Raw genomic sequence first — 26,808 nt, forward strand, 5'->3', positions numbered from 1 at the left:
TTTGAGCAACCTGATCCGCCCGGGCGCGGTGGTCCCGGTGCCAGTAGATCAGCTTGGCAAGGGGCGCTACTCCATTTACTTTGTGGTGCCAAAGAAAGAAGGATCTGCTTGGCCTATTCTCGACCTCAAGGGAGTCAATCAGGCCTTGAAAGTGCGGCACTTCCGGATGGAGACCCTCCGCTCCGTAATAGCTGCGGTGAAAAAGGGAGAATTCCTGGCCTCCCTGGACATCAAGGAAGCTTACCTACATATTCCCATCTGGCCGCCTCATCAGTACTTTCTGCGCTTTGCAGTGCTGATCCGACACTTCCAGTTCAAAGCCCTCCCGTTCAGGTTGGCTACGGCTCCGCGGACCTTCTCCAAGGTAATGGTGGTCATCGCGGCCTTCCTCCGCAAGGAGGGAGTGCAAGTCCATCCCTATCTGGACGACTGGCTGATCCGAGCCCCTTTCCATGCGGAGTGCGGGAGAGCTACAGACAGGGTCATTGCTCTTCTGAGCTCCCTGGGATGGATCATCAACTGGGAGAAAAGCCAGCTGCGCCCGACGCAGTCCCTGGAGTATCTGGGAGTTCGATTCGACACCCAAGTGGGCAGAGTGTTCCTGCCAGACAACCGGAGCGTCAAGCTTCAGACCTAGGTGGGCCAGTTCCTAGCCTCCTCTACTCTTCGGGCTTGGGACTATGTGCAGCTGTTGGGCTCCATGACGGCCACGATGGAGGTGGTGCCCTGGGCCAGGGCTCATATGAGACCACTACAGCACTCTCTTCTGCGGCGGTGGACTCCAGTCTCGGAGGATTACGCCATACGCCTTCCTTTGGATCCAGCGGCGCGAAAGGCGCTGAGCTGGTGGCTGAGACCAGGCAAGCTGTCCGCAGGAATGCCTCTTACGACCTCGGAGTGGGTTGTCGTCACGACGGACGCCTGCTTGACGGGCTGGGGAGCCCACTGCCTGGGACGGACAGCGCAGGGGCTCTGGTCCTGCAGAGACGAAATGGTCCATCAACCTCCTGGAACTCCGAGCCATTCAGTTGGCGCTTCTAGAGTTTCTCCCGGTACTGGTGCTGAGGCCTGTATGGGTCCTGTCGGACAATGCCACGGCTGTGGCCTATGTCAATTGCCAGGGAGGTACCAGGAGCGCCCCTCTAGCCAAGGAGGCCATGAAGCTATGCCTGTGGGCGGAAGCGAATCTGGAACAGCTGTCGGCGACCCACATTGCGGGAGTCATGAATGTCAAGGCGGACTTTCTCAGTCGCCATACCTTGGATCCGGGAGAGTGGCAACTGTCTGCTCGGGCGTTCTTGGACATCATGAAACGCTGGTGCCGGCCGAGCCTGGATCTGATGGCGTCCTCGGCCAATTGCCAAGTGCCGCATTTTTTCAGCAGAGGACGGGATCCTCGATCTCTGGGAGTCGATGCTCTTCTCCAGCAGTGGCCGGCACAGGAACTTCTCTACATGTTCCTGCCCTGGCCCATGATGGGCAGGGTGCTAGGCCTGGTGGCAAAGCATCCGGGCCGGGTGATCCTGGTGGGTCCGGATTGGCCCAGACGTCCCTGGTATGCGGACTTAGTCAGACTTGCGGTGGACGGTCCTCTGCGGCTGCCAGCGGAACGGGGTCTCTTACATCAGGGTCCCGTGGTGATGGAGGATCCCTCCCCCTTTGGTCTTACGGCCTGGCTCTTGAGCGGAAGTGGCTGAGGAAGAAGGGCTTCTCAGACAGGGTCATCGCCACTATGCTGAGAGCAAGGAAGCGCTCTACTTCCACCACTTACGCCAGGGTTTGACGTACCTTTGCATCGTGGTGCGAGGCAGGCTCTATATCGCCCTCCACTGCTCCAATATCTTCAGTGTTGGCGTTCCTGCAAGAGCGGCTGGAGAAAGGCCTGTCGCTCAGTTCGCTGAAAGTCCAGGTGGCGGCTCTTGCTTACTTCAGGGGTCGTCTGAAGGGGGCTTCCCTGGCTTCGCAGCCGGATGTAGTACGCTTCCTCAAAGGAGTTAATCACCTGCACCCCCCTCTGCACTCGATAGTGCCTACGTGGAATCTCAATCTGGTACTATGGGCCTTGCAGAAGCCGCCCTTCGAGCCCTTGCCAAGGGCATCGCTGAAGGACCTGACGTTGAAAGCAGTCTTCCTGGTGGCTATCACATCAGCCAGAAGAGTTTCCGAGCTCCAGGCGCTCTCGTGTAGAGAACCATTCCTGCGATTCACTGAGGCAGGAGTATCGATTCGCCCAGTGCCTTCCTTCCTGCCCAAGATTGTTTCTCGATTCCATGTGAATCAGCAGCTTTACCTACCCTCCTTTCGTAGGGAGGCTTACCAAAAGGAGTACCCTGCGCTCAAATACCTGGATGTTAGACGGGTCATCATCAGATACTTGGAAGTGACCAATGATTTCCGGAAGTCGGATCATCTGTTCATGCTGTTCGCAGGCCCTCGTAAGGGTCTGCAGGCATCTAAGTCTACAGTGGCACGTTGGGTCAAGGAGACGATCGCGTCAGCTTATGTGGCGGCGGGAAAGATTCCGCCTATTCAGCTGAAGGCACACTCTACTAGAGCGCAAGCAGCCTCGATGGCGGAGTCCAGGTCTGTCTCCTTGGAAGAGATTTGCAGAGCGGCTACTTGGTCGTCGGCTCATACCTTCTCACGACATTACCGCTTGGATGTGGCGGCTCAGGCCGAGGCCCAGTTTGGGGCTTCAGTGTTGCGTTCAGGGATTTCCATGTCCCGCCCTGGGTGAGTACTGCTTCGGTACATCCCACCAGTCTATGGATTGATCAGCTTGATGATAGGGAAGGTAAAATTATGTATCATACCTGATAATTTTCTTTCCCTTAATCATAGCCGATCAATCCATAGCCCCTCCCAGATATCTGTATTGTTTGTGTTCTGGTTTTATTTCAGGTTCAAGTTCAGTCTTCATTTCCTGTTCACGAGGACTTCGTGTTCAAGTTCTTCCAATGGAAGTCTCTTCGAGTTGAGACGATTTTGTGTTACAGTGAACTGCTGCTTCCTCTCCCCCCGTTTCGGCAGTGGCTGGATTGATAACTAAATTATGCCGGCGCTCCCTCCTGCTTCGTGCGGCTGTAGGGTAGCTTTGTATCCCCCCCGCTTCGGCGGTGTTAGGGTAAGCCAGCTCCCCCCGCGGTTGCGGTAGCAGGATAAGCCAGTTCCCCCCGCGTCAGCGGGTGTGGTTTCCCGCCCACCGCCCCGGCGGTGGTGCGCTGGAATATTTCCCCTCTCCCACTTCAGCGGTGGTGAGCTGGGCAGAGTGTCCCTTCGTGGGTGTAATTCTCTAAGTGCTGAGTCCTGCGGATGGAGCTTTGATATCGACATACTGAGGAGTTTCCGGTAGCACATGACCACATATAGGGAGGCAAAGGATTGCTCTCTATCTCCACCTGCTGGTAGATGGACACAACCCACCAGTCTATGGATTGATCGGCTATGATTAAGGGAAAGAAAATTATCAGGTATGATACATAATTTTACCTTACTCTTGAAAATGCCCTTTAAAATTACTTCTCAACCAGCAGTGAATGCCCTCTCTTTCTCGCTCACGATATTCCTTTTTTGTTTTCACAGTACTTTTCCTACTGCGTCCTCTTGAGCCTTTTGGCCTGCTCCGTGTTTCTTCAGATCAGCTGCATTGGGAAACTGGTCCTCATGTTGATTATTGAATTTGGCTACGTCATCATTGTGGAAGTGCCGGAGGTGATCCTGTTTGACAACGCAGATCTCCTTGTGATGGTTAACGTCATGTAAGTAGCTTAATCCCCACTACTGTAAATGTTATAAAAATAGCCATACTGTATCAGACCACTGGTCCATCTAACCCAGTATCCTGCTTCCAACAGTGGCAAATCCATGTCACAAGTACCTGGCAGAAACCCAATTAGTTGCAACGTTCCGTTGTACCAGTCGCATCCAAAAAGGATTACTGTCAGAATGAGTGATAGTCAGGACTCCATGGTTTGACTTAGGCTCGGGATAACTTGCTTTGCAAAATCTGGAATCTAGTAGATCTTTGTGAGTTCAGGTTCTACATCTTGGCACCTCCAGTTAGACATGCTGATAGAATACTAATGTAAATCTGAATTGGTGTGTCTATATTTAGGCATGACCAATTACGCCAGGTCAATGGCAGGCATCAACGAGTGCACCCAAGTGCGCCTGCAGCACACGGAACTTAAAATATTCTATAAGTTACATATGTAATTTGGAGACTTGGCCATACCCCTCCCATGATCTGCCCATGAAGCCCACTTTCATGCTACCTTATAAAACAGCACTTAGTGCAGTTAGGTGTGTAAGTGTTAATTTTCCGGCACTTATGTGCAAACTGCAGGTACCCAGTTTTAGAATTGCCCTGCCTGTATCTTAGCGTTTCAGTCTCATAACAAATAGGACACCTTCAACCAACAGAAGAGCTCTTCCACCTGTTTCTATCCAATTCACAGCTTCATAGTGGCTGAAGAGGTAGGCCTCCATCACTCCCTATGGTGGGTCAACTTATATGATGACAATGCAGTTTACTGTAGGAGGATGAACAGTAAGAGAGGGTGATAGATGGTTGTTTTGTGCACCCACCAGGCTTCAGCTTAATGCAGAAGCTTTTGAACCCTTCTGAGGAATCATTAGAGCACTGGACTGTCTTGTGATGTGAAACAGGGGACAAGACCCCAGGCTCTTGATTCCAGGATCCCAGCTCTGGTTCCAATTATGTTGTAGTCTCAGAGGAGCAGGAAGAAGCTACCAGGTCAAAAAAAGAAGGCTTAACAAAAGATATGAATGTGTCATTTTAGTTATCACTAGCTAGTAAATATTATCCTTCATGCTTATTTTATGAAATCCCAGGTCAGCAAATACCATTGTTTGAGTTGTGGAGGATAATTTTCAGAAAATACGAAAAACTTCTTTGCTAAAAACTCTTATTTGAGACCGACTGCAAGGGGCCTTAAAAAACGTTATTATCAACAAACATACACAGGCCTCAAAGCTTCCAGAGCATCATATGGCACACCAAAAAATGGGGCCAACTTTTAGCCTCCAAACCGAGTCCCAACTTTATTATCATTGGCCATTTATAACTATAATCCAGGAAAAAGAGAACAGTTACAAAAAACTCCACGAACTGGAGAAAAAGTAAACTGTTCCCAAAAAACCTGGAAAAAATGCCTAAACACTTACAGTCTGAAACAGACACAAGTTACAAATTTCAAAAAATCAAGTTCGAAGAACAGGAGTTTAGGATTAGTTGGTGATCATGGACAAGGAGTTGAGAAGAATGGTCAGTTGTGTGTTGTCTAGCTGAGCTTCTGCTTGAGTTTCGACAGGGAGTCGATGGACACTTTGACAAGATTGGATGCCTCTTCTCCTCCGTTGAGCTAAGTTCCTTTGGATTTAAGTGCGCTGCTGTTTGTGCCACTCTTGATATTGATGTTCACCAGTGATTTTGATGCTTTTTAGAACTGTTCTTTGAACTTGATTTTTTTTGTAATTTTTAACTTGTGTCTGTTCCGTCCCCTTTATCATTTTAGGCGCCAGTATTTACACCAGCCATAGACATGGCATTAGTGATCACTCCTAAAGTTTGGTGCATAACAGCTGACTTGTGCTAGTAGTCTGTAACAGATTTGGCAACGACCTCTGCTGTTATAGAATACTAGCTTAGCACCCAATTTTTCGGCACCTGAGTTTAGGCACCATTTATAAACTTCCACCCAAAAACAGAAAACAATGTTTTCTGGGATAATTTTCAAAGCAAAACTATGTTTGTATGTTCACTTTGAAAATCCATTAAAGTTCTAATTTTAAAAAAGGATACACTTGTGTAACCCTGGTCCAGCTCATGGCAGTTCTGGATGCCGGCTAAGCTCTTTGGGTTTGGCACCTGGACCAGGATCAGTGTTAAGTTTGATGTGCTGGGTGCAGGCCAGGGTTGAGCTAAATCATGGTAGGCTGGGGTGGGGGGGGGGCGGTGGTTGCCACCACCTTTTCAGATTCTCCATCAGTCACACAACAAAATCCATGCACACAATGGGAGATCTCTTTTAGAAAAAAAATGTTGAGCTTTTCTAATAGGAAATGCAAGAATCCAGATAAACAAATCTTGTCAACTGTCACAAAACTCTGTAGTTATGGCACTGCAGTTTAACTCATTCTTTAGTCCATTCCTCATTTCCCGCCACCGGACGTCTGGTGTCTAGCGGCTCTGACCCATCCCACCTGGCAGAACAACCCAGGGCTGCAGTCTGCCTTAAACCTCTCCAAACGGACTTTTCCTCAGCTGCTAGACCAAACCAAGGACCAGACCTCCCTGTCCGTCCTCTCCTACTGATGTTGGTCTCTTCACCCATCTTCAGACCAAACAGGTTGCCTCCCTGTTTCACTCGCAGGGGTTTCTCTCTTTCTCCCCAGAGTCACCACATTTCCCTTTGTTTAGAATAGCAGCTCCTGTTTTTAATACAGAGCGGGATACCCCCTTAACTGCACGGGTCCTGGCAGGGGGTTTGGGCAACCAAAGACCTCATGCTCAGCTTGGCAGTAGGGTTTATCCCTACTCACCACATCCCCCAGTCCCAACTCACTGTAAATCATCTATCATTTTTCATATATCATTCCATAACCAGAACAACATATTACTCGGAAGTGCAGAAAAGTCAACCAGGGTCCACCCCTAGTAGCCTGTCATCATATTAGCCCCTTCCTGCCTGTGCCCGTCGGACTGTGCTCTCACCTCTAGTAATCCCCTGCGGAAACTCACCCAGACACTCTCAATGTACCAGTTTCCCTGGGGTGAGTTCAGGGGCGTATCTGGACTCTGGCGGTAAGGGGGGCCAGAGCCAGAGGGAGGGGGCACATTTTAGCCCCCCCCCCCCCGGGCGCCACCGATCCCCCCCCCCCCGCCATTTCCGGACCCCCCCCCTCGCCACCAATGACACTCTCCACCCCCTCCCGCCGCCGCCAACCCTCCCCCGCTGCTGTCACTTACCTTTGCTGGCGGGGGACCCCAACCCCCCGCCAGCCGAGGTCCTCTCTTCCATGCAGGCTGCGCCGCTGCAAGTTGCAATGCTTCCTGTTCTTCTGAGTCTGACGTCCTGCACGTACAACGCGCAGGACGTCAGACTGAATTCCAAATTCTGAGTCTGACGTTCTGCACGTTGTACGTGCAGGACATCAGACTCAGAAGAACAGGAAGCGTTGCAACTTGCATCCTGCACGGAAGAGAGGACTTCGGCTGGCGGGGGCTTGGGGTCCCCCGCCAGCAAAGATCGGCGACGGGTTGGTGGCGGGCGGGCGGGAGGGAGGGGGAGGTGGAGAGGGTCTGTGGTAGGGGGGTCCAGGGCGAAATCTGCGGGGGCCCAGGCCCCTGTGGTCCCACGCAGATACGCCCCTGAGTGAGTTACACTTAGGACCAAATTCTATAAATGGCACCGAGACAAATTGAGCGCTAAGCACTGTTCTTTAAACGACACTCTGAGTTGAGCTCCATTTGTAGAATAGTGCTTAGTGCCGGGATCCGCATCAAACTTTGATGTGCAAGAATTTACACTAACTGAAACCTTGATGTAAATCTTCGCCCCTAAATTAGGCACGGATCAGGTGTATTCTGTAACACTGTGTGCAAATTATTGGAATGTCCATGACCTGCCCATATCCCTCCCATGGCCACACCCCCTTTTCAGATCCATGTGTAAGAATTTACATGCACAACTTTATAGAATAGCATCTAGCAAGATACGTAAATCCTAATTGTTGCCAATTAGTGCCAATAATTGATTTTTAACGCCCAATTATCGGTGCTAATTGGTTCAGTTTTCAATTAAATTGCATGCAGAAATTAGGCACGTGCCCAAATTTCCACACACAATTTTGAGCACCATATACAGAATCTGGGGTTACTTTTTGCCCATTCAGGCAATTTATGAGTGTTTTTCTGAGAATTGAAGCTTGAGAGCCAGGCCCATAAACCTTAGTGAGGCTTAAAGGTGAAAGCGTGTATATCCTAGAGGATGGAAAGGAGGAATGTGATCGACTGCTATTCACACAGTGCTGAGTTAAAAGACAAGCACTTTTCTAGTAGAAGGGGCCCTGATATGAGACTAAATGGGGGGGGGGGGTGGGTACAAGAAAATATTTCTTCACAGACAGGGTGGAGGATGCATGGAAGAGCCTCTCAGCAGAGGTGATGGAAGCAAAAAGATTAACAGAGTTCAAGAGACTCTGCTAGAAGCTCACAGGATCCTTATCTGGGGGAACAAGGGTAAATTCTGTGATCAGTGATGGGCTGTGATATTGCAAAAGGAAGGCAGCATGCAAAGCCTAATGGTCTTGTCATTTTCGGACCCCACGCTTGGATTTCTGTTGTACAGTGCTTTAACTGGAACAAAACGACAGCCACAGAAATCTTTCTCTTTTCAACCTCTTGAAGGATTTACAGTTCTCCCAGTGTTATTATTTTGACGTATTTTAAGGTTTGCTGTGCATTTATAATAGAATGACATCAGCTTCTAAGTGCAGGCAGTCTACATCCCTATTCAAGCACAGATCTGCCAGCAGAACATTCTCTTTCTGCCTCTGTTAGTCACAGGGCTTAACTTTTTCCATTCTGCTTGAAGACTTAATCTAAATAATCATTGCACTTACAAGTTCTTTGCTTAGTCCTTGGGCTGATGTAGCCAAGCAGACCCAGTTCTAGTAAAACATAGGGCCCCCAGCCAGGCTGTGTGGTGTCTTACAACAATTTTGTGCTGAACTAGATTTATGCCAGGTTCCTAAGCTGCAGTAAGAACATAAGAATAGCCATACTGGGTCAGAGCAATGGTCCATCTAGCCCAATATCCTGCTTCCAACAGTGGCCAATTCAGGTCACAAGTACCTGACAGAAACCCAATTAGTGGCAACATCCCATGCAACCAATCCCGGGGCAAGCAGTGGCTTCCGCCATGTCCAGCTCAATAATAGACTATGGACTTTTCCTCCAGGAACTTGCCCAAACCCTTTTTAAACCCAGATGTGCTAACCGCCATTACCACACATGCTTATCACAGGTTAAAATGCACTACCCTGGGGCACGCTCAGGCTTCTGTGTGTGCTACTCACAAGCTAAAAAATACTTGGGGGGCAGGTCTGGGGGCAGAGAGTAGGCATGTTCTGTGCTAATCGGTTAACGCAGCTACATTGCTGTGAGCTTATCAATTAGCATGTGGTGAGCCAATTCCTGACAGCACTAAAAGTGGTCTTAACGTATGGGAAAGACCCGCACTGGGCATAGCTCAGGCCACTTTTTAACGCTGCTTAGTAAAAGGACCCCTAAATAAGGAAAATTAGCCTGTCCCATGTGTTGTTGTATTTTACACTCTGTATTATCTTTACATCAGGGGCGTATCTGAACTGCGGCGGTAGGGGGGGCCAGGGCCAGAGTGAGGGGGCACATTATAGCCCCCCCCCCCCCCGCCGCCATTGCCGATCCCCCTCCCCCCAGCCGCTGCACATTATAGCCCCCCCCCCCGCCGCCATTGCCGATCCCCCTCCCCCCCAAGCCGCTGCCATTGCCAATCTCCCCCCCGCCGTTGCTATCGCCTACCTTCGCTGGCGGGGGACCCCAACCCCCGCCAGCCGAGGTCCACGTCCTCCTGCCGCTGCCGGTAAAAGAATTCCGTCAGCTGGCGGGGGACCCCCTAACCCCCGCCAGCCAAGCCGAATGAAGCTCATTCTGTTTCTGAGTCTGACGTCCTGCACGTACAACGTGCAGCGATGTCAGACTCAGAAGAAACTTTCGGCGCCAGCTTTAGTGGAAGAAATGAAAGGACCTCGGCTTCGCTGGCGGGGGTTGGGGGTCCCCCGCCAGCTGACGGAATTCTTTTAAAGGCAGCCGGCAGCGGCAGGAGGACGCGGACCTCGGCTGGCGGGGGTTGGGGTCCCCCGCCAGCGAAGTAGGCGACAGCAATGGAGGGGGAGGGTTGGCAGCGGTAGGGGGGTCCAGGGCGAAATCTGCGGGGGCCCAGGCCCCTGAGGCCCCACGCAGATACGCCCCTGCTTTACATGGTTTAATGTACTACTGATCTGCAATTCGTTGCAATTTCTGCTGCCAGATATGCTTGGAAGAGCTTCACACAGTGACACAGAACAAGGGGTATGCACATTCAGTCCTAAAGCACCACACACAGGCAAGGTTTTCAGGAAATCCCTAATGAATATGCATGGGAGAGATCTACTACTACTACTTATCATTTCTATAGCGCTACTAGACTTACGCAGCGCTGTACACTTGAACATGAAGAGACAGTCCCTGCTCGACAGACAAACAGGACAAATAAGAGATAAGAGAATTACTAAGGTGAGGATGATAAAATAAGGGTACTGAACAAGTGAGTAAGGGTTAGGAGTTAAAAGCAGCATCAAAAAGGTGGGTTTTTAGCCCAGATTTGAAGACAGCCAGATGTATGTATATGACATACTGGTTCAGGAAGTCTATTCCAGGCATATGGTGTAGCAAGATAAAAGGAACGGAGTCTGGAGTTAGCAGTGGAGGAGAAGGGTTGCAGATAAGAGAGATTTACCCAGTGAACGGAGTTCCCGGGGAGGAACATAGGGAGAGATGAGAGTGTAGAGGTACTGAGGAGCTGCAGAGTGAATGAACTTATAGGATAATAAGAGGAGTTTGAACTGTATGCGGAAACGGATAGGGAGCCAGTGAAGTGACTTGAGGAGAGGGCTAATATGAGCATAGTGACACTGGTAGAATATAAGTTGTGCAGCAGAATTTTGAACGGATTGAAGAGGAGAGAGATGGCTAAGTGAGAGATCTGCATATATACCACTTCCATTGTATGCAGATCTGTCTCGTAGATGTTCGTTGGGCGTATCCTGAAAGCCTGATTTGCTTGCAGCCCTTGAGGGCTCGACATGTGCACCCCTGACATAGAGTATGGAAACAAAAAAAGGACCAAGTTATGCCCACTTATACAAGCCCAAGTTGCTAAGGATATGCCCCAAATGCCAGTTACAGAGGCCCGACTGCTTCTAGGGTGTCACTCCTTAACTCCTTATTAAAAGTCAACTTTTGCTGTAAAATAGTAGATGATAACAAACAAGGACCAGCTGGTCCATCCAGTCTCCTCTGCTGTCTTTTTCTCTGGTTATCTATCATTTTGGGTTGATGTTCCTATAAATTCACATACGGAAATCAGTACCAGCTCCCCGTATCTTTCACTCAGCCTCTCATCCTTATTCCTTCCATTACCAATAAATGCCTGTCCCAAGCATGTTAAATTCCACCATGGTGCTGGCTTTCGCCACCTCTGGTTGAAGGCTGTTTCAGCTCTTGCCATCTTCCGGTTTGGTTCTTACAAGTCCTATGCCCCATCAGACTCTCAACCATATTCCTTTCTCTAGTAATAAATATCTGACTCAAACATAGTAAAATAGTAGATGATGGCAGATAAAGCCCTAAATGGTCCATCCAGTTTGCCCAACAGTCATATTATCAATTCATGATTAAACCAATAGTGAATTTGGTATAAAGTATGTATACTTGATCCTGATCTCTCTTTTTCCCATTTTCAGGACACAGACTGTAGAAGTCTGCCCAGCACTGTCCTTACATCCCAACTACTTGGAGTTGCTGTTCCTGCCCACTCCAGCCCATCCTGACCTGTCTTGCCAAACACAGGATACAGACCGTAGAAGTCCTCCTGGCACAAGCCTTAGTTCCTCACAGCTGGGGTTGCCATATAAGCAGGTCTCCTGCCATCCTCTATTTAGAGATTCTTTGTGTTTATCCCATGCATTCTTCAATTCTGTCACTGTTTCTGTCTCCACCACCTCCCCTGGGAGTCATTCCAGGCATTGACCATCCTCTCTGTGGAAAGTATTACTCCTAATACCCTGTAACCTCAACTCTTGACCTCTAGTTTTACCACTTCCCTGTCTCTGGAAAAGATTTGTTTGCATTTTAAGTATTAAACGTCTTTATCATATGTTTAAATACGAGCACAATGCTGGCCTCCGTCACCTCTGCTGGGCAGGCTATTCCAGGCCCTGTCGTCTTCCAGTTTGGCTCTTACACATCTCATATTTAATCCAGTACCAAAGTCCCATCCTATGTCTTTTGTTCAGCCTCTCGCCTCTTTTTGTACCACTTCCTTCTGTACCACAAAAGGCTTGGGCCAACTTGCTCTCCCCAATCTTTCATGTGATGTGAGATGGTTTTGGTGATGCAGTGTGTATCACAGGATTTTTGACTCTCTTGCTGTCAAGGCTGGCTCTTACTTGAAGGAACCATCATTAAATGCTGGAGAATTACAGGAAAATATTTCTTAACTGTAAAAATTGTGATCAACATAGAGTGAGCATTATTGCTTGCTGTTTGTACTGTGAAAGCCTTGAGCATGCACACAGAAAGAAAGAACAAGTGAATTAACAAAAGGCAGGAGTTACTTCATCTGTCTTATCAATTACAGTAAATCGGTAATATTAGAAAACTATCCCGACCAGGGCTAGAACTAGCACTTCTATGGTCTACAGGCAGCAGCTCTACAATGAACTTTTAAAGAGGACCTTGTCTAACACAAGAAACGCCTACTTTCTCATGAGCGAGGTTCTTTTTATTTGCCTTTAGGGGGTGCTACTTCCAAATGCCTCCTTCTGAGCAAGCATTGGATCCCAGAATATGCCACTCCACAGCCCAATTGTTCAGTTTTGTATGCTCCATTGGGTTTCTCCACCATGCAGTAGGGCACAATACAGCATCCGAAAGTTAATTTGCACCAGAAGAAACTAGCACTGGTTTCCTTGTGAACTAAATAAAGGTAGGAAGTCTACTTTTCAGTGTAAAGGAAGTCTTCCACCACAGCAGTACAAACTCTGTGATCCTCCTTAAGCTGCATATCTGTTCTCCGGCCTCTGAAGGGGTCTCATTTGAATGCATTAGACCAGGTCAATGATTAGCATGCGCTAAATGATAAAACAACCATAGTAATGTAATGGACTTGTTATCCATTAGTTCACCTTAATAAGAGGACCCCATAATGTGGTGGCATCGATGTTTTCCATCATAGCACATCTAACCATTCATTTGTACAAAACAAGTTATTAAGAAACAGTCAGTGGTGTACTTATTTGGAAATGTATCTTCTTTCTTATTTTTTCAGTAATAAACATAGTAATATAGTAAGTGATGGCAGAAGAAGACCTGAATGGTCCATCTAGTCTGCCCAGCAGTCACATTCATTCTCCTAGGACAAGCAGGTTGCTTGTTCTCACATGTAGGTCGACGTCCGTGTCGGCCCAGGAATCAGCAATTTGCAAGCAAAATAAAAGCAAAGTTCTACCAGAGTCTTCTGGCGCGCGTGCAGCACGCACCATGCATGCACGGACTGATTTCCCGCCCATCACATGAGCACGTCTCGTCAGTTTTTCTCTGCGTTGAGGTGCGGTAGTTTTTTCTGCGCTCCTCTCAGGCCCAGGAAGATTCTTTGAGTTTCGGCTTTTTTTCTTCTCATTTTTCTTTATTTTGTATCATCGTGTTAAAAAAAAAAAGAAAGCAAAGGGGTCCCGTATTCTGTGTAGTTCTAGCCCCCTTTTAAAGTTTTCTTTCTTTTGCGCGCGTTTTTTCTTTTATCAGGCACAATCGCGTCCTTTAATTTCGCCAAAGCCGTTTTTTCCTTCCATGTCATCGAAGACACCCAGCGGCTTCAAACATTGTACTCGGTGCAACCGGACCATCTCAGGTACCGATACCCACGCCTGGTGTATCCAGTGCCTTGGGCCTGACCATAGCCCAGCTGCTTGTAGTCTGTGTCTTCATATGAAGAAACGGACCCAAGTGTCTCGAGAAGCCCAATGAGAGAAGCTTTTTGGGGCTCGGTCCGGTCCTTCGACGTTGACATTGACATTTGTACTGAGGTGTGCGGCATCAACATCGAGGGAAGCATCGATGTCGGGAGCAGAGGTAATGGCTGCTGAGAGACCAACTTGCGCTGGGAGCGGTGAGGCATCGAGTGGTTCTCCACCTGTCTCGAGGCCTCCTGTTATGCAGGCCCCCCAGGACCAACCTTCATTGGACCCGGCCTCGAGGAAACGTGAAGATTCCATGTCTTCCTCATCGGTACCGAGGAGTCTCGATGACGGGCGTAAACAACAGCCTGGCCGACAGATTGAGCAGGATAATGCAACCTCACGAGTGGTCACTGAACAAGGGCGTAGTCCGCAAGATCTTCCGAGCGTGGGGCACCCCCTCGGTGGATCTTTTTGCCACTCAGATCAATCACAAGGTCCCTCAGTTCTGTTTCCGGCTTCAGGCCCACGACAGACTAGCGTCAGATGCCTTTCTCCTACATTGGGGAACAGGCCTTCTGTATGCGTATCCTCCCATACCTCTAGTAGGAAGACTTTGCTGAAACTCAAGCAAGACCGCGGAACCACGATTCTGATTGCACCCTTTTCGCCACGTCAGATTTGGTTCCCTCTTCTTCTGGAGTTGTCCTCCGAAAAACTGTGGAGATTGGACTGTTTTCCAACCCTCATCACCCAGAATGAGGGGTCGCTTCTCCATCCCAACCTCCAGTCTCTGGCTCTCACGGCCTGGATGTTGAGAGCTTAGAAATTGCCTCTTTAGGTCTTTCTGAGGGTGTCTCCCGAATCTTGCTTGCTTCCAGGAAAGATTCCATAAAAAAGTGTTACTCTTTCAAATGGAGGAGGTTTGCCATCTGGTGTGACAGCAAGGCCCTAGATCCTTTTTCTTATCCTACACAGACCCTTGCTTGAATACCTTCTACACTTATGAGTCTGGTCTCACGACCAACTTCATTAGAGTTCACCTTAGTGTGATTAGTGCTTATCGCCGTATAGAGGGTAAGCCTATCTCTGGACAGCGTTTAGTAGTTCGCTTCTTGAGAGGTTTGCTTTTGTCAAAGCCCCCAGTCAAACCTCCACCAGTGTCATGGGATCTCAACATTGTTCTCACTCAGCTGATGAAAGCTCCTTTTGAGCCACTGAAATCCTGCCATCTGAAGTACTTGACCTCGAAGGTCATTTTCTTGGTAGCTGTTACTTCAGCTCGTAGGGTCAGTAGGCCCTGGTAGTGCATGCACCTTATATCAAGTTTCATCACAACAGAGTAGTCCTCCGCACTTACCCTAAATTTCTGCCAAAGGTGGTGTCGGAGTTCCATCTAAACCAGTCTATTGTCTTGCCAACATTCTTTCCCCGTCCTCATATCCTCCCTGGCGAAAGCAGTTTGCATACCTTGGACTGCAAGAGAGCATTGGCCTTTTTCGTGAAGCGGACGAAGCCCTTCAGTCAGTCCACTCAGTTGTTTGTTTCTTTTGATCCCAACAGGAGGGGAGTCGCCATCAGAAAACGCACAATTTCCAATTGGCTAGCAGATTGCATTTCCTTCACTTATGCCCAAGCTGGGCTGACTCTGGAGGGCCATGTCAAGGCTCCTAATATTAGAGCCATGGCTGCGTCAGTGGCTCATTTGAAGTCAGCTTTCATTGAAGATTCACATCTCACTACTGCCTTTAGCAGGATACCCGACACGACAGTCGGTTTGGGCAGTCAGTGCTGCAGAATCTGTTCGGGGTTCAGAATCCAACTCCACCCCCCTAGACTCATTTTTGTTCTGTTCCAGGCTGCACTCGCAGTTAGTTGTTTATGGTTTCAGGTCAATCTATGTTATGTCCTCGCCGTTGCGAGGCCCAATTGACCAATGTTCAGTGTTTTGAGTGAGCCTGGTTGCTAGGGATACCTTACATGTGAGAACAAGCAGCCTGTTTGTCCTTGGAGAAAGTGAAGATACATACCTGTAGCAGGTATTCTCTGAGGACAGCAGGCTGATTGTTCTCACAAACCCGCCCTCCTCCCCTTTGGTGTTGTTATTTATTTCTTTATATGCTTTTTGATTTAACTGATGAGACATGCTCACACGATGGGTGGGAAGTCAGTCCGCGCATGGGCGGTGCGCACTGTACGCGCGCCAGAAGACTCTGGCAAAACTTTGCTTTTATTTTGCTTGTAAAACGCCGATTCCTGGGCCGGCACGGACGTCGACCCACATGTGAGAACAATCAGCCTGCTGTCCTCGGAGAATACCTGCTACAGGTAAGTATCTTCGCTTTATCAATTCATGATTAAATCAACAATGAACATGATATTATATACTTGATCATGGTCTTTCTTTGGTGTTTCTGGGACACAGACCGTAGAAGTTTGCCTGGCTCTGTCCTTATGTTCCAACTACTGGAGTTGCCGTCAAAGCACACTCTAGTCTATCCGACTCCTTCTTGTCATTTGTGGGACACAGGCTGTAAAAGTCTGCCTGGCACTGTCCTCATGTTCCAGAGCTCTCTCCAGCCCATCCTAAACCCCAGCACCGGCCTTAGTTGATACAGCCAGAGTTGCCATCTAAGAACCACTTGACATGCAAGCAGGTGGGGGAAGAGGGGTTGGGAGGTGAGGATAGAGGAGGGCAGACTTATACGGTCTATGCCAGAGCCGGTGATGGGAGGCGGGACTGGTGGTTGGGAGGCGGGAAATACTGCTGGGCAGACTTGTACGGTCTGTGCCCTGAAAAATGGCAGGTACAAATCAAGGTAAGGTATACACATATGAGTTTATCTTGTTGGGCAGACTGGATGGACTGTGCAGGTCTTTTTCTGCCGTCATCTACTATGTTACTATCAGGCTTATTTTCAAAGCACTTTGGGAGGCTAAGTTCCATAGGTTTCTATGGAACTTTGGGAGGCTAAGTGCTTTGAAAATATGCCTACAAGTCACATATTTAACCCTTTTAAGTATTGTTTTTTATGCCATTCATTTTCTAATGAGAGATCCTCTCTGTTCATCCCACGCCTTTTTGAATTCTGCCACAGTTTTCCGCGAAAGGATTCCAATGATGCCTCTTCTAGTGACGAATTAAAAACATATGCAAAAAAAGTCCACAACCCAGACACACATCTGCGTTTCACCGATGCAACTTCTTCAGGGGGATTCTATCCAAAACACGATCATCTGGAACTAAACACTGACATTATCACTATAATTTTATTGAACCCAAAAATCTTTTACTTCTATAATTTAAACAAAAAATCTTGAAAGTTTAGGCAACCTGCTGGCGGGTACCGTTGTCTGGGTACCGCTGCTGTTCTCGCTGACATAAAACGCCAGTCAAAATACATCACTCAAAAGTGATTACGTCATCAATGAAATTCAAACTCTTCTATAGAAATCTATTGCAATATAATTCTCTCCATTCTACCTCTTTATTTAAACCCCGGGTTTACAACATATCCCCCCAAAATATAAATTGTTCTTTCCATAACAAGGCTTTAGAAACATCATCCCATCTCGGTAGCTTCACTATGGACTATAGCACAAATCGAAAAGCTGTCAATTTATGTTGAGCTGTTACCTGGTGTTGGACCAGTGGGGCTTCCATAGGTCTAGTTTCTTATACAACTATGATGTTCTGCTACACTTAACTTTCTGACTGTTTTGTCTCATGCAGTATTTTCCACATGGACAAATAAATCCATAAATTGCATAATTAGTATTACAATCAGACCGTTGTCTGAGGAAAAATCTATTGCATGTCTTTGGATGAATTGCAAAAGCTGTTTCCAGTGAATATCTACAATAGACACAATGGCTACATTTAAAATGTCCAAACTCATTATGAGCTTCCCTTGGAATCCGCAACTGAGAGTGAATGAGGAGATTCCCCAGATTTCTTCCCCTATGGTATGCAAATTTAGGTATTTGTTGAAAAAAACAAAATGGTATTGCAATATATGCCAGTACTTTTTGGTTAATTTAGCAATCAATGTAGCCCGTGATGAAAAAGGTTAAATACACACTAATTTATTGTCCTGTTGATTCCAAGGCTTCGCTAGCCAATCTCTCTGAACTTGCTTGTTTTAAGAGTTTATTAGAATGTCCACATTGTTTAAAACAGGTTTGCATTAAAGTAGCCTCAGACAACAGTCTGATTGTAATAGTAATTATGTGATTTATGGAATTATTTGCCCATGTGAAAAATATTTTATAGGGCAAACCAGTCAGAGAGTTGTGTAGCAGAACATCGCAGTTGTATAAGAACTAGACCTATGGAAGCCCCATTGGTCCAACACTGGGTAAGAGCTCAACATGAATTGACAGATTTTCGATTTGTGGTACTGTCTATAGTGAAGTTGCCGAGAGGGGGTGATGTTTCTAAAGCATTGGTATGGAAAGAACAATTTTATGGGGGGGGGGGGGGGGGGATAGGGTGACCCTATAATACACAAAACTTTCAAAAATGAAAGTTGCCCAAATTTACCCCTCCAATTTTTATAGCCTTTATCTCTGTTATTTGTAACCCACTTTTGATAGCTTTTTGCTCAGTGGGTCACATTTATACTCAAAGAGAAGAGATGTAAACTTGCCTTTTTGTGGTACAGTCAAAGCGGTTTACATCTTGCATTCAGGCACTTTCTCTGTCCCTAGTGGGCTCACAATCTAAGTTTTGTACCTGATTATTTAAAGGTGAAGAGCAAGGACAAACATAAAGAAACCTTAAATACTGACAGGTTGTAGGTAATTTTGAAGTGGTTTACAGTGGATATTTTTGCATGGGTGATACAAGACGTGCACTGCCTGCATAGCAAAACATTTGCTATTAATATTTCTGCCTAACTTTTAATCTAAAAATGCTCTAATTTTAACAAGGTGCACCGTGAAAGCTACATGCATTAGGCTTATAACCAGTGATGGTTCGGGGTTTTAAATGTGTAGCTTTTTGTACACAGATCTGATTAAGAAGAAAGCGTAGCTTTGGTAAATGAAAGCAAGAATTATGATTTCCGTCTTGGATAGTTGAAAATAATGACCTACTTTTTTAATGGACTAATTTAATATAGCTGTGACAAGTTTTTGAGAGTTAGTCCTCTCTTCATCAGGTTAGTGACCTGAGAGTCATTCTATGATGGCTTGTCACAGCTAATATTAAACTAGTTCAATCACCTACAACTTCATTGTCCTTTATTTCCAAAAAGGAAAACAAAGCCCCATGTAAACAAGCCCTAAATGAGTTATTGTTCAACCAATCAAGATGTTCATTTTTCAGAGGAGCGGAGGGGAGGGGGAAGGGATGCAGAGAAGAAAGCGGAGATGGGGTTTAACCCTTGTTACTATTTCACAGTTAGTATGCTGAAGCATATATGTTTCATTTCAAATGATCACATCGCCACCTGCTGTGTGCTGTGTAAAACTGCAGCATTTTCAGATAAGGAAAGGTCTACTGAAATTAATGAAGGCTCAACATTTCAAACACAGCCTCAATACAGTTATTTTTCTTTTGTTTGCTTTATTTTTAGAGAGTCCTTCAACTCCACTGTGATCTGGTGAGTTCTTGTTTTCATTTCTTTAATCCTTTTTTTTCAGCATAGCGCTGATAATTTTATCTGTATGTAAAATGCACTCAGAGGCAGTGTGCATGAAATATTAAACAGTATAAAAATTCCACTGCCAAGCCAAATGCGAAAGAATGTCACAGATGAACACACAGTATAAAATATGTAATGCATTGAATAAAAACAAATTAAGGACTGTTTTTGCAAAGCCCATAGGAGTTGAATGGGCTTCATCACATTTGCCGTGCCAGAATCGCAGCTTGGTAGAAAGAGCCCTAAAAATATTAACGCCACTGAAAATACCCAAATGTAAAACCAAGCTCCCAAAATATTTCTGTATCCCTGAAAAACTTCATACCCTAGAGCCCAGCCTTCATACCCCAGTTCCATATTGGTTGAGAATAGCCGGGTTTTCACTTTTATTAAAGCAGTTTGGTTCTAACCTTATTGGTCCCATTTTACATCGGACGTAGAGCTCGGAACTGAGATGTCCAGGTCAGGGTGCCGTCAATTCCAGTGGTATTTTTGGGGGCCCTTTTACTAAGCTGCGGTAGGGCTAATGTGTGGGTGGTGTCTGCCAAATCGACACTACTGTCAGGGTAGCACGGGCGCCCAGCGGTAATTCCGAAGTTGACGCATGCTGTTTCCTGCGGTAGAAAATAAGTTTCTACTACTGCGGGGGGCATTCCCAGCGGTAATCGGCAGCTTGGCCACGTTGCCACATGCTGCCTGATTACCGCACAAGTAGTGCGTGAGCCCTTACCGCCAAGTAAATAGGTGACAGTAAGGGCTCAGGCAGTAAATAGCTGTGGTAAAAAGGGAATGGAAATGGGACTTGATATACCGCCTTTCTGAGGTTTTTGCAACTACATTCAAAGCGGTTTACATATATTCAGGTACTTATTTTGTACCAGGGGCAATGGAGGGTTAAGTGACTTGCCCAGAGGCACAAGGAGCTGCAGTGGGGATCGAACTCAGTTCCCCAGGATTAACGTCCACTGCACTAACCACTAGGCTACTCCTCCACGTGGAAGCCTGCCTTTGCAGATCAGCAATGCGGCTGCGCAGGCTTCTGTTTCTGTGAGTCTGACGTCCTGCACATACGTGCAGGACATCAGACTCACAGAAACAGAAGCCTGCGCGGCCGCATTGCTGATCTGCAAGGGCAGGCTTCTACATGGAATGTTGCTAGTGGAATAGCAACATTCCATGTAGAATCTCAAATAGTAGCAACAGAATCTCAAACAGTAGTAACATTCCATGTAGAATCTCAAATAGGGAAATGGAAATGTGGCTTGATATACCGCCTTTCTGTGGTTTTTGCAACTACATTCAAAGCAGTTTACATATATTCAGGTACTTATTTTGTACCAGGGGCAATGGAGGGTTAAGTGACTTGCCCAGAGTCACAAGGAGCTGCAATGGGAATCGAACTCAGTTCCCCAGGATCAAAGTCCACTGCACTAACCACTAGGCTACTCCTCCAATTTCACGCAGCCACACTAGTGCAGGCCACTTTTTACCACAGCTTAGTAAAAGGGTCCCTAAGATCAGGATCTGCCCACGCAGAACCTTTTCTAAAATACCTTCCGATGTGCATATGTATTTGCTGATACGTACAATGGGAGCAGCCATTGTACAATGATACATGTTTTAAAAAAGGAACAGATTGGACCCTGCAGCTTCCGTGTAAAGGTTTCGCCGCTTCCACATGTAGCTACCCTATGTTTTATTTATTTATTTTGCTTGAAGTCAGCAAACAAATGACATTGCAAAGGAAACAAAACCATAGGATAATTTACAAAACTAAGAAATTACCGTAGCTGCCCAACACAGGAGAAAGACAAACAATCCCACAAAGTCAACAAAACCAAGGCGATGAGATAGGAGGTGCTGGTCAAGTCTTTATTTCAGGCATCTACAAGCAACACACAGTCAAGAGAAGAATAATTATTCACTGATCCAAGGACTCAACACGATCCATATTTCGACCTGTGCCTACCTCAGGAGTCTTTAACAGATATTTAAAAAAAAGAGAAATAACTCTAAATAAATACTAGTAAGTGATAAAAATACCAATAAGAAAATAATGAAATAATATAGAATAAAAATAATAAAAGTGAAACACAACAAACTGAAGTGAGTGCTAGTAAAGAAGGGACAAAAAGGTGACCAAAATGAGAGGGACAGAATTAAGAGATGTAGAAAAGTGCCAGATATTTAAATGGACGAAAAGGCCACGTGAATCCATAGAAAACAACTTTCAATGGTCTAAAAAACGTACGTGCTCAAAAAATAGTGATGATGTGATATACCAGAAGTCTGTGAGGAAGTCTTACCAGGAAAATAGACAAGAGCCGCTTGTCAGTAATCGGTGAAACATCCATGAAGTGTAAAAATGTTGCTGTAATTGAAGCAATTAAAATTAAGTATTTCCTAAGAATGATAAATAAGTAAACCATTAAATAAAGTAATAATAATATACCTAAAACATGAGCAAAAACTGAATGTAAACCCTGCAAAGATAAATAATAGCACTATGTAAAAAACAGCACTATATAAAAAAGATGAGGCTTGAAAAAAATAATAATAAAAAAGGAATACGGTATAACTGCCTAACAAAAATGACTCCAAAATACTAGCGGAATATCTGGTAAGACATCCTCTAACGCTAACCTCTATTGCTGATCCCTGTCCAATGAAATGCTATATAAGACAAAGAATAAACATTAGGAAATATAGTTCACAACTGTATGAACATGCAGCACCTTCAACATTTGTGTATATGTTTTTATGTATTGGATTGCATTTTATGTTTTTGTGTATTTTGGCATTGAATTTTGTGATTCTTTTTTTTGTACACCATTAAGGAATAGGTTTTGGAAGAGCGTCGATGATACGCTGAAACCTTCTGCTCAGTGTGCTGCTGCGGCTAGGAAAGCGAATAGAATGTTGGGTGTTATTAGGAAGGGTATGGAGTCCAGGTGTGCGGATGTTATAATGCCGTTGTATCGCTCCATGGTGCGACCGCACCTGGAGTATTGTGTTCAGTACTGGTCTCCGTATCTCAAAAAAGATATAGTAGAATTGGAAAAGGTACAGCGAAGGGCGACGAAAATGATAGTGGGGATGGGACGACTTTCCTATGAAGAGAGGCTGAGAAGGCTAGGGCTTTTCAGCTTGGAGAAGAGACGGCTGAGGGGAGATATGATAGAAGTGTATAAAATAATGAGTGGAATGGATCGGGTGGATGTGAAGCGACTGTTCACGCTATCCAAAAATACTAGGACTAGAGGGCATGAGTTGAAGCTACAGTGTGGTAAATTTAAAACGAATCGGAGAAAATTTTTTCTTCACCCAACGTGTAATTAGACTCTGGAATTCATTGCCGGAGAACGTGGTACGGGCGGTTAGCTTGACGGAGTTTAAAAAGGGGTTAGATAGATTCCTAAAGGACAAGTCCATAGACCGCTATTAAATGGACTGGAAAAATTCCTCATTTTTAGGTATAACTTGTCTGGAATGTTTTTACGTTTGGGGAGCGTGCCAGGTGCCCTTGACCTGGATTGGCCACTGTCGGTGACAGGATGCTGGGCTAGATGGACCTTTGGTCTTTCCCAGTATGGCACTACTTATGTACTTATGTACTTATGAATGAATGAATGATTATTTGAATACAGATAAAGCTGTGATGATTTTTATCATCTGTTGTAAACCATTTCGTACCAGCCTTCATTTTATACACAAAACAATATAAGCATATTGAATGTGACATTCCACACTATTCAGAAAAAATGTTACTTATGTAACATACCTAGAGTATTTCAAAGTTGAGTACCCTCAAGCCTACAATACTCACATCATTGAGCTGAAAGTAGGCATCGGCTTATTTACTGCATCAGGCAATTATTTGCTGGTGATGGCCCAGAGAAAGTGAAAATGAGAAGCTGCAGAAATTGGGCCAGTGATGGAGTGGCCTAGTGGTTAGGGTGGTGGACTTTGGTCCTGAGCAACTGAGTTTGATTCCCACTTCAGGCACAGGCAGCTCCTTGTGACTCTGGGCAAGTCACTTAACCCTCCATTGCCCCATGTAAGCTGCATTGAGCCTGCCATGAGTGGAAAAGCGCAGGGTACAAATGTAACAAAAATAAAATAGATACTATTGGAGATTCTACATGGAATGTTGCTATTCCACTAGCAACATTCCATGTAGAAGGCTGCCCTTGCAGATCAGCAACGTGGCCGCGCAGGCTTCTGTTTCTGTGAGTCTGTGCAGGATGTCAGACTCACAGAAACAGAAGCCTGCACGGCTGATCTGCAAGGGCAGGCCTCTACATGGAATGTTGGTAGTGGAGGAGTAGCCTAGTGGTCAGTGCAGCAGACTTTGATCCTGGGGAACTGATTGCCACTGCAGCTCCTTGTGACTCTGGGCAAGTCACTTAACCCTCCATTGCCCCAGGCACAAATAAGTACCTGTATACAATATGTAAGCTGCATTGAGCCTGCCATGAGTGGGAAAGCATGGGGTACAAATGTAACAAAAATGATGTGAAACTTGCACTGTTTTTTTCTTCCCTTTCCCCTCTGACTGCAGCCCTGATAATGTGTCCAGAGTGCCACTGAAGATCGTGACCCCCATCATCATCACAGTGTTTGTCCTGGCACTTTACCTGCATGCACAGCAGGTAGAGTCCACTGCAAGGCTGGACTTCCTATGGAAATTGCAGGTACAGCAGAGAGACATGAATGTGCTGTATGTGCTGAGAAATCAAGTGTCAGAATATACACATAGGAACAAGGGCGGGAGCTGTATAATCTGGTGGCTAGCAATGCTGCCCCAATACACATTCTTGGGTCTAGATCAGTGTTGCCAGGTGGGCGGTTTTACCGCCCAATTGGGCGGTTTTCCGCGACCCGCCGCGGGAAATTTTTGCCCGCAGCGGGTCGCGGTTTTTTGGGCTTCTTTTTTTTCTTTTCCGCGGTTTTCGGGCGGTTTTTTCGGCCGCGGGGGCAGGGTTAGTGACGTTTTGGGCGGGGTTAGTGACGTTTTGGGCGGGGCCGGTGACGGGGAGGCGTGGCCGGTGACGGCGGGGGCGGGTTGATGACGGCGGGGGCGGGGGGTGATGACGCGGGGGTGGGGGTTCAGGGGCGGGGTTTGAGGTTTGGGCGGGTTTTGGGCTGTTTTTGCGTTGGATTGGGTGGGAAAAAAATTTTCCACCTGGCAACACTGGTCTAGATCAAAGGCCTGCTTTAGCTTGTGTGATGGAAGCACTTTTGAATGCAGCCTGAGAAATAACTACAGAAGGATTTGGTAAGTATAAATAGAACCAGTTATTTTACACAATGGAAACCACAGGAGTTTATGTGATTGCACATGTACACAGTGGATGGTCCTGCCAGGGGTGGCCCAAGTCAATCTGCTGCCTGAGACAAGGGATGAGATACGCCCCCCCCCCCCCCGGCATCTTGCCCACCCCCCACTCCCTCATCAAAGCTATAGTCGGGTAGTAAAGTGGTTGTGAGCGATAGAAAATTACAAACTGACAGGAGCCAAGCAAGTAAGTTTATTACAAAATCATGAAAATACATAAACCATATATACTTATATATTATGTGCACATAAAACCAAAGTGGAGCAGCCTAATGGAGCCAAAGCACACACAAAATAAAAATGCCTCGTTCATTCCTCCAGGGTGGAGCCCTCTGGTGCTGGCAGCTGCCAGGACTTAGCTGCGCACCTCTAAGGCCTGGGATGTGGAGCGCAAGTACTCAGAGAGAATACAGAATATAATTATTCATTCACGGAGCGTTCCCAGATCAATCAATCAAAACTCTCTCAACAAGAGAATGCTTCACCTTACAACTCAACAAACAAACTCTGGTGTCAAATCAGTGACAGCAACGCAAACTCCCTCCATTACCAGGCATCTCCCACCTGCCCCCTTGTTAGGCCCCAGCCCCCTTTACCCAGCCACAGCATCAGACTGGTCTCCTCAGCTCCCTTCTCCTACCTGCCCAGCAGCACTAAATCCACTGCAGAGAAGGGAGCTCCTTTCTGAGCTCAAGCCACTGGCACCACACAGGAATTGAAAGTAGAGAACAAATACTTCCTGTATTACACATGAAGCAGAAAGTAGATTCTCTCCCATTTTAGCAGCTGTGTGGTGCTGACAGCCAGAGCAGCTGGACTGAAGAAAAGAGCTTCTCACTCTATAGCTGATTTAGTGGTGCCAGACCTAGCGGATAGTAGAAAGGAGCAACTGGCACAAATTTTGGTGGAACCAAAAGAAGCTGGTACACCACAACAGCACGAAAAGGGCGGCCTGTCCCAAAGAGTGACATTCACCACCGCAATGATTATTGAAGGCAATGGGTGAGATTTTCTACCGATGCATCTGGGGTATAAATTTGGAAAGATCTGCATGTTTGGCTTTCTAAATACTGCAGAGACTCTAGCAATGATTCTCAACCTTTTTTCATTTAGGACACGCCAGGTGGACACTGCTCGTATATGTGACACACTGCATATATGATCCTCAGGGACCTTTGGTCTGACACAAAAATGCAGCTCCCCCCCCCCCCCCCCCCCCCCCCAACACACGCACAACAAGTGCAGATCATAACTAGGATAGTTCTCCCTGGAACTCATAATACAATTATTCTGTCGTCATCGGAGCAGTAGCAGCATAAATCTCTGTACTAGGCACATTGTGGAATGCAAAACCTAAAGAAAATCCACTCAGCATACATTTATCAAACATGTTATACAACTGTAGCACTAATGCTATGATTCAAACAGCAAGTACCCTACCTATTACTCCTGGGGAAATTTGACACAAAATGAAAAATTCTGCACAAAGGGTTGGAAATTCGGTGCACAATATTTTGCATCTTTATTTGTAATTTTTTTTAATGCAGAATTTTCCCAATCATAAGGCCTAACCACTCCTCCAGCTTCTTCCTTCACTAGTATTTATTTATTTAGGTTTTGCTCACATCTTTTTCAGTAGTAGCTCAAGGTGAGTTACATTCAGATACTCTGGATATTTATCTGTCCCAGGAGGGCTCACAATCTAAGTTTGTACCTGAGGCAATGGAGGGTTAAGTGACTTGCCCAAGATCACAAGGAGCAGCAGTGGGATTTGAACCGGCCACCTCTGGATGTCAAGACCACCGGTGCTCTAACCACTAGGCCACTCCTCTAGGCCACTCCTCCACTCCGGAATCTTGCTATTCTTTGGGGTTCTACATGGAATGTCGCTACTCTTTGAGATTCTGCATGGAATCTTGTCACTCTTTAAGATTCCAGAATCTTATTTATTTAGATTTTGCTCACACCTTTTTCAGTAGTAGCTCAAGGTGACTTACATTCAGGTATTCTGGATATTTCTCTTTCCCAGGAGGGCTCACAATC

At 46.4% G+C, this 26,808-nt stretch overlaps 1 protein-coding gene across 1 annotated transcript in view; it reads left to right on the forward strand.

Moving 5' to 3' along the window:
• LOC115474650 (adenylate cyclase type 5-like) overlaps positions 1 to 26,808 on the forward strand; it is a 542,557-nt gene that overhangs the window by 489,393 nt on the left and 26,356 nt on the right. Inside the window, exons 15-17 of the mRNA XM_030210240.1 lie at positions 3,583 to 3,758; positions 19,359 to 19,385; positions 23,989 to 24,121. Of these exons, the coding sequence (XP_030066100.1) occupies positions 3,583 to 3,758; positions 19,359 to 19,385; positions 23,989 to 24,121 (336 nt within the window). The remainder of the gene's footprint in view (positions 1 to 3,582; positions 3,759 to 19,358; positions 19,386 to 23,988; positions 24,122 to 26,808) is intronic.

This window comes from Microcaecilia unicolor, chromosome 7 (genome assembly GCF_901765095.1).
Source record: "Microcaecilia unicolor chromosome 7, aMicUni1.1, whole genome shotgun sequence".
Classification (NCBI taxonomy): domain Eukaryota; kingdom Metazoa; phylum Chordata; class Amphibia; order Gymnophiona; family Siphonopidae; genus Microcaecilia; species Microcaecilia unicolor.